The sequence below is a fragment of the Thermobia domestica genome, chromosome 7, assembly GCF_964235325.1.
Source record: "Thermobia domestica chromosome 7, izTheDome1.hap1.1, whole genome shotgun sequence".
In the NCBI taxonomy this organism is placed as follows: Eukaryota; Metazoa; Arthropoda; class Insecta; order Zygentoma; family Lepismatidae; genus Thermobia; species Thermobia domestica.
Window position 1 is genome coordinate 26,798,211 of NC_137460.1, and position 8,872 is coordinate 26,807,082.

An 8,872-nucleotide genomic window follows, 5' to 3' on the forward strand; every position below is an offset into this window, starting at 1 on the left:
AAGGGTGAAAGGAAAAATTAAAAATAATTATATTTATGGAACAGCTAAAATTATAAACTTTCTTTAACAAAATTTATTTCTAGCGTATTATGGATTTGTTAGGTTAAGAGAATGTGTTTTATTTGAGTACTTTTATTAGATAATATTTTCATTAATATTTCCCATATAATAACATTGATTAATAGATTAAGTCAAATATATGAAAAATACAGTAATGTATATCGTAGCAATTCCGCTTGATAAAGAAGGGGCAGAATTGAGATAATATCAAGTTTTAATTTGAACAAGGAAGACGCTAAGCGATAAATATTCTATGATTAGGAGTCTTCCGGATATGCGGCTCGCTGTATAAGAATGTTATGTGCTTGGTAAACTGGATGCGGAAATAAAATCTGGATTATTATTTATTCATTTGTAAGAAACATTTTGTTCAAATTGATACAGAACGCAGACCAAAATGTCGTAGAAGAAAGCAAAGGAATTTGTTGTTAAATAAATAAATTAGATTTATGAATGATCTTAAAATCTGATAACAAAAAATATACGAAACAGAATAACAATTCATACTTCTAGTTTTTTTAAAAATCAATTGACTGGATAAGAGATATGTCTTTTTTTTAAAATCAGGAAACTATTTACCATATTAACATCTGCAATAATATGACTTTCCGAGCTTGAACCTTCCCCTTGAGAAAATTTTGCTTCGCCACTGGATCCGAGTTAGCGGTTGTAGTAGTTTTATTCATTCAAATAATATAAATAATATATTTGTGTTATCTCAATGGTATTATCCCATATTAGTTTCGGAACTAAAATTCACATTTTAACTTCCAGTAAATCGATAAATTTTTGTCAAGCAATAACGATCAAATCAAACTTAACAATATGTTTACCTCCATAAAATTATTCTGAGATAATCTTCCGCAGAAATGTTCGTTTTTAAATAATGATAATGATGATAAGAAATACTTAAAAAAAAACAACTGAGTTTACTTAAGTTTATCGAGTGATACACACTTTCCATGCGCGAAAAGCTTCCTACCCTGAATGGGTAATTTTGTGAGGGGGAAGAGGGAGCCAACGTCGTTTGGTTTGTACAGCAGGTCGAGTAGAAACAGTGCGTTTGTGACATACCTAATGTGAAGTGCTTCTATCGCCAGCGAAGGCTGTTATGCTGTGAGTGCTTGTGTTTGAAGCAAGTGCATTCCACTAGCAACGAACGTTAATACAAAAACATCACAATGTTTGATGTATTCGGCTCCGTTAAGGGGCTACTAAAGCTAGACTCAGTATGTATAGACAACAATATATTCCGCCTTCATTATAAGGCAACTGTAATTATATTGATTGCATTTTCACTGCTTGTCACGTCTAGGCAATATATTGGAGATCCAATTGATTGCATTGTTGACGAAATTCCTCCAAATGTTATGGACACGTACTGTTGGATTCATTCCACTTTCACGATTCCCAATCGTCAAGGAAAAGTTGGTGTGGACATGGCCCACCCTGGTGTAGCGGCAAATTACAAAGAAGATGAGGTGAAGTATCATAAGTATTATCAGTGGGTTTGTTTTGTGCTGTTTTTCCAAGCTATTTTGTTCTATGTGCCCCGCTACTTGTGGAAAACATGGGAAGGAGGCAGAATCAAAATGTTAGTGCTGGACCTTAATTGCCCCGTAGTGAGTGAAGACTGCAGGCGAGATCGTAAGAAATTGCTTGTGGATTATTTTATTTCCAATCTTCATTCCCAGAATTTCTACGCTATCAGATTTTTCATATGTGAAGTGTTGAATTTTGTGAACGTGATCGGTCAGATTTACTTCATGGATTTGTTTCTGGATGGTGAATTTACCCAATACGGATCCCAGGTAATTGCATTCACGGAAATGGAGCCCGAAGAGAGGAATGATCCCATGGCGAAAGTGTTTCCAAAAGTAACGAAGTGTACATTTAGGAAATACGGTCCTTCAGGAACAATCCAGCAATTTGACGGTTTGTGTGTGCTTCCTTTGAACATAGTTAATGAAAAGTTATACGTTTTCTTGTGGTTTTGGTTCATTATCCTGTCTGTGTTAACCGGCCTTGCATTGTTATATCGCTGTGCAGTTGTGATGGGTCCCCAAGTGAGAATGTATCTTCTGCGAGCACGGTCGAGGTTGGCACCCCAGGACCAGATCGAGACAATCGCCCGTAAGTGCCAAATTGGTGATTGGTTTGTCCTGTATCAGTTAGGTAAGAATATGGATCCGTTGATATATAAAGAACTTATGCAAGACTTAGCTAGGAAATTTGAAGGGAAAGAGAACGTTTAAAACGCAAATATAAGTGCCTACAAATAAAGACTTGATAAAATAATATTAAAAGTGTCTTTGAAACTTAAGTAAAAGCGTTTTTGAATGAATTGAAATGAAAATAAATGAAATCACAGGGACATTTTCGCTGAAGAAAATGCTTGTGTTAGTTGAAGAAGACTGCTTTAGACCTGTGATTTGTTATTAGCTCAAAGACTGCTTGAGGCCTACATCATGTCAGTTCCCGTACGTATTTTTTTTTCTTAAATCATCCAAAAAAACGGGATATGATTCTTGATTAATTGATGCTAACTGACATGCAAATGTGAGGGTATTTATATCATAATGTTGAAAGCATTGAAACTAAGGCATATCGAGGAGAGTAGTAATAAAATGAGGCATTAATGATATTGAATGACGAATAAGGCAAGCAAATGCTAATAAGCTAGCTACTGATATTTAAATAAGTCTTTCAGTTTGCATACATGATTATTTAATAATAATAATAAGCTTAATAATTATTCCGATTATATATAGATTTTTTTAAATCCGAACTGCCTCTGGTTTGGTTTAAGTAATGCAATAAAATGTACACAAGATACATTTTTTTTTTTTTTTTTTTTTAACATTTTGTGATAATGCTCAGAACTGAAGAGAAGCAGGCACCGTTCAAAGCGTCGCTCCATGATTATTTAATACTTGTTTGTATAATATTAAAGGATGTGATGTTAGGTTGATAATGTTACATATATATATGTATACACACTTTGGATTCTTATAAGATCGCATGAGAGAACGCCGCAGACATAAGGTTGGTTCATAAATTATGTAGCAATGCAAGTATCAGGTGATGGTGGCCTGAAATCACGCAACAAAATGTAACTTGTATCGTTCGTTCGTTATTATTTTCATTAATTACACTGCCAAATGATTATTATATATTCCGTTAGGGGACCAATAGGACGATACATTATTTAAGAGAAAGAAAAGGATCATAATGAGTTTTAAGAGAATTTGAAATTAAGAGAAGTGTTCGAAAAATTTTGCGACATTAATTATGAACCAATCTTAATTGCTAGTCTGAATCGAAAGTAAGTATTCTTAGAAAGATTTATAATATATATATGTGAATTGTGTTTTTTGTGTGAGGATAAGAAAAAAAAAAGGGACCATTTTTCTTTCATGGTAATGATCTGGTAAGTTATGAATGGAACTGTGTATTATTTATTTTGAATGTTTTAAACAAGTTACTTTTTTTTTTCATTCATTCTAAAGTACGTAGTATTATCTTTATATTGTAAGCAAATCGTGTAAGGAATGCGTAAGGAAGCATTTTTTTTTTTTCCCCGATACAGTAAATTGAATTGATCAGTGATGCCCATAATGATAATCTTGTTCTGTTGATAAAAATATATATTTCCACTTTCCTAAACTCGAGTGCGTTTCGCGCTATGAAAAATGGATGCAGCTTCAGAATATGTGATGCAATTGCTAAGCATTGTGTGGTCAGGTTTTCCCACGAGGTAGCTACTACAGGTCTGGTTGGCTTATTATCAGAGCCGGAAGTGTGACGCTATAAAGACCGTACGTTAACATGCTGCTTTCAATGAGTTATTTTTGTTCCAAAGGATTGGACTTCCTACGTTGAAACAAATACTATTTCGTGTTGTATTATTTTGAATTTGTGCGCTGTTGAAAGATCATATACAACACGTGGCAGAATTCTATATTGAGAGTCGGACTAGTAAATAATCCTTGCACTTGTTCACTTTGTCGTCTACTGTAATATTGCCATGTTTTGTTTTCTGCGGTTTGAGGTAGAACATCTCTTTGCAAGTGTAATTTTTACAGCCTGTTAGCCAAGTATTGCAAATTTTAATGCGGTAATGTAAATTAATTTGTTTTGGTGTGAGGGCTCGGTTACTATGAATGCAGCTTTTTTTTTTTTTTTTTTCATAGCATTTCGTTGACAAATGGGAAGATATCCCTGCATTGTTGTTTGTTGTACGAATAATGTGACAGTTTTGCTGTGTACGGCAATTTACGTTGATTCCTGTATATGTTGCTTCTTTCATTCTGATTTTATTTATTCACACGATATGCGTAACATCGGGTTTTGATTTCTTCCTACATCTCCGAAAATAAAAGTAACTTAACACAATATATACTGTACATCAGTCATAATGTAGTTATATCGGAGTTTCTAAACTTCAATCGCATCGTATAAAGAGTTCAGGTTGATATTGATTAAAAAATATAATGTGCTTTGAATAAGGGGGGGGGGGTGAACAGCATGGTATATTAAGATACATTCCATTTTGTGGCAGGTATAGTTTGGTGTATGGTGGTCCATTTACAAAAATATCTGCTGTGAATATAATGGACATCTTGTATTGTCTCGGAGAATTGGAAAATAAGGGGAGGGGGTTCAGAAATGTATACTTTTTAGTTGGTGTACAAATAACGGGTAGAAACCCACTTTATGGTATCATACATTGATTCATGACTTCTTTCATCTTGAAATAGATTCCTAGAACCTTTTTTTTTTTATGTGGAAGTGCATTCCTGAGCTTCACTATTATGAATATAATTACAGCGTGCGAACATGTGTTATTAAAACGACAGACCAAGAAACTACTAGTTAACCTGTGCTAGGCTGTCACTTAAAAGAAGGAATTGTATCACCCGGTTAAGGGCAGGGCGAAACTGGCGGGCCCGCGCGACTATATGCTGTTGCATTCGTAGGAATCAGACGCGTTATCAGCAATTGTGGGTGATGATGGTGGAGATAAATAACGTTCCTTATGTACTAAATGGCTTACTTGTGAGGATACTGGGGCTTCATATGGACTATTACGTGTTAAAAGCACACACTTCGGGTTACGTTTTCCAGCATCATTTTGTGTGTCACAATTAGTATTCCAGTATATTTTGATTACTTGTTCAATCTTTTGAACTGACATAGGACATTTCTTCTGTAAATTTTATAAATCTATGGTCCTATAAACTGGACTTGCACCCAAAAAGTATCAAATTTTAGATTAATTTGATTATATTCCTAGTACTTTTTAACTTAACGCAACTAGAGATGGAATAACTAACCCCTCCCCAATACCAATTCCATGACAATGCAAGTCGCATGCAACATTGACACAATGTTTCATAGTTATCAATAATCCATCTGTTCGGTATTCATTTCGGTTGAAATATCATAGAAACATTGGAAGTACCCAATTTCTACGTTATATATATATTCAGTTTGTATTGTGTGTGTGCTGTCTTAAAAGTTGAGCCTATTTTAAAATATATTTATGCGATCTTAATCACTGTTGTTCAAGTTCTGAACAAGGTGAAAAGTTTTTACGGTAACATGATTTTTTTCTTTTATTTTAAACCGTATTAGAAGTAAATCTTTCTTTCAAGTGGATTAATATACCCAGTGGTGTATTCACGATTTTGTGTGTTTCCTGGAAGTTTCGAAAATTCTGCAAGATATTTCATTTACTTTAACATAATACATAAAATTTCTGAGGGCTTAAACCCTGAAGCTTCCCTCTTAAATACGCCACTGATTGATACCGTTTGTATTGGCCGTATTGATCTTATTCAGGACTAAACGATATCATCTTTACTATAAATTGTTTTTTTTTTTTTTCTTTTTTCTTCCTAATTTGAAGTTGAGGGTATGGGCATATCGCTTCCGGTCCATTTTTAACGAATCTACGTATTTACGCACAAATTGTTGACCTTTTTATTTTATTTTTAAATCATAGTTATTTGTAGATAATGAATTCGCTAAATTGAATTGCATACTAATTTTTATGTTAATGGTTCGTTGTTGTACGTTCAATGAGTGATACTTTAAAAAAGATAAAGATCTAATTGTTGATAAATGGTTACTTATGCTTTTAATCTTTTTTTTTTCCGCTGAGTAGCAGAGTATTGAACGGTGTAAGTGACTTCTTTGTAAAACAAAGTAGCTTTTGTCAGTGCTCCTTTAAGAAACAATAACAGGGTATTGATCCGTACAATTCAATTTTTTAAAAGGATCCAGATAATTACATTGATAATATAGTTTACTTGATTGTTAGTCCTGATGCATACAGTAGAGAGGGCTGTAAGATATAATTTACATTTTTTTACACAAGATAACTATATGGCAATGTTGCAAATTCAGTTTATGGGACCATACATGAATTACCTATCTGCTTTCATCAGGAAATCTACTCGTATTACCTTTTAAATTGTTCCTTACGGGAGGAGTTGCATTTGTGTGTGCAGACACATTAAAGACTGCAGTGCAAGAACCACCAACAAACCTGTGCTAGGTCACCACTAATGCAAGAATTTTATTTTACCCGAATAAGGACATAGTGAAACTGGTAGATACATAGGAAGCAGGCACGTTACTAACGGTGGGTATACACATAAACTAGGATTGCAGCAATATTTCACTCTTGATGTTACAGGATGCCTTCTCTGTCCGACATCTTTCAGACACTTCTATCGTTAAGGATCATGCTTGAACTCGCTACATTCGCACAACAATTCAGTTCATCATAGCATCTTTATGGATTGTTACATAGTTAAAAGCGTACATTTGGATGGTGTTTTTTAATATCTTTTGATTATTTATATGTTGCTCTTTTGGAATAACATAGGTATTTTTTCTATAAATTTACAAGTCTGTGGTCCCATAAACTGCGTTAGTACCGTAGCAATTTTTATTGAATGTGTATCATGAGTGGATCAGTTTTCTGATTTGAATAAGTGTAAAAATTTGAGAATATTGTAAAAATTTGAGAATATTCTGCTCTTTCGTCGATGGTATTTGGCTGAATTTCACTGGACGAAAGCTATGAATTGCTCTCCAGTTTAAATGTCCCGTTATTTTTTTTTTCTATTAAATATTGAACTACATATAAATTATAGTGACTTCAGAACACATAGTTCCGCAAAACTTCCATCTTTAGGGAAAATTCTTTACTTAATAAATGTCATTATGCATTGTTGATATGCGATTGTTTTCCCTCAGAAATTCTAGATTTATTGACAGCTTTTTGTATTGTGAAATAATAACGTTATTTCGCGTTCTTATTATTTATAGCGTTATAATAATAATAACCTTGCTCATTTTGTCCTTTATTGTAAATTGAAGTTATCAGAAGTCTTCCGTTGAGAGTACAAGACTTTGAAATCTAGCGATATAATAATAATAATAATACTTCTTTGTATTATAATATTGTTTTTACATTAATATGGACTTTAAAGAAGGGAAACTTTACAGAATTCTTTGTGATGAATGAAATTCTGTAATAACTGTACATATCTTGTTGTTAAATGTGCAAGTCTCTTGCATAAAACATGGAAGTATACAATTTTTTATAGGATAGATCTCAATTTAAGAAAGCATAAACGTATAACAAGTAGATATTTATGTATGTATATTAATAGAACAATACTATGTATTCTGATAAAACGTTTTGTGCCAATAGTTAAGCAGTTTTTTTCTTCCAAGTTAACAGGTGGTTTTTGAGTGCTTCCTTACGTATTTCCAGGATATTCATGGCAATACTATATCCTTTTTATATACAGTAGGTGGCTTAAAACGAAGAAAAATTTTGAATATATATTATTATAGAGGTAGCTGGTTATTCAGTGGGAAGTTATACAGTAATTGTTAAATGAAATGCTGTTAATTGTCGACTTAAATGTGGGATGGAGCACGCGTACGTAGTATGTACTAGCAAGTTATTGCTGTGTTAATGATGAGAATACAGAGAGACAAATGTTGATTTCTATACATAGAGATTGAAGTTTATTTGTGACTATAATTAAAAAAAAAAAAAAAATGGAGACTAGAGTGATGCAAAGAGACTTTGAAAGTGAATACAATAAACAATAATTAGTAAGGTAAAAAGAAAAGAAAAAACTGTGTACCGTGGAGTACATAGTGACGCCACCATTCCGTCAAATACAAATAAATATGTGCCTTTATTTAATATTTTTTATATATATATTTTTCATGGTTTATACATATACATGATTTTTTTTTTTTCAAAATAGACTTTGTACAGTTACCACAAATTATTAATGGGACCAATATATTTGTTTATATTTTCCCCTCCTCTCTTGTTCTGTTCCTTCTTATTTTTGTTGTATTTTTTCCTACTCATAATTCAATCGTGACACATTCCATTGTCTTAAAAAAAAATACCGGATATATTTTTCTTTTTCTTAGAGAGGCATTTTTTTCCTCCTGAAAACTATTTTTCATTTGTAAGATATGGTATTGGAGTTTTTGATATATGTTCATGAATAAAAATCTTTACATGCTTCTATATATATAAATGTTGTGTTCTTTGACCATTACAGCATTCTTAAGTGTGTGTTTGTTAGTGTAAGTTTGACGTTCTGTGTAAATACTTTGCGTATATGTTTAAGAGCCTGACATACTAAAAATAATACATTTACCATTTTTCTTTTGCTTGTTTATTCATAAGTGAAAGGGGATAATGGAATACAACGTATCACAATCATAGCTAATGTTATTCTGCAACAGAAGATACGGACCTGAA

The 8,872-nt window shown here is 32.8% G+C and overlaps 1 protein-coding gene across 1 annotated transcript; it reads left to right on the forward strand.

Moving 5' to 3' along the window:
- Nucleotides 1-1,089: 1,089 nt before the first annotated feature.
- On the forward strand, nt 1,090-8,645 carry LOC145689932 (innexin inx2). The gene has a single exon (XM_081764288.1). It carries the CDS (start codon nt 1,242-1,244, stop codon nt 2,313-2,315), a length of 1,074 nt encoding a protein of 357 aa, XP_081620414.1. The 5' UTR covers nt 1,090-1,241; the 3' UTR covers nt 2,316-8,645.
- Nucleotides 8,646-8,872: the final 227 nt, after the last annotated feature.

Excerpts from the sequence above, each read along its gene's own strand:
- LOC145689932 (XM_081764288.1), top strand. The coding sequence starts at position 1,242 with ATGTTTGATGTATTCGGCTCCGTTAAGGGGCTACTAAAGCTAGACTCA.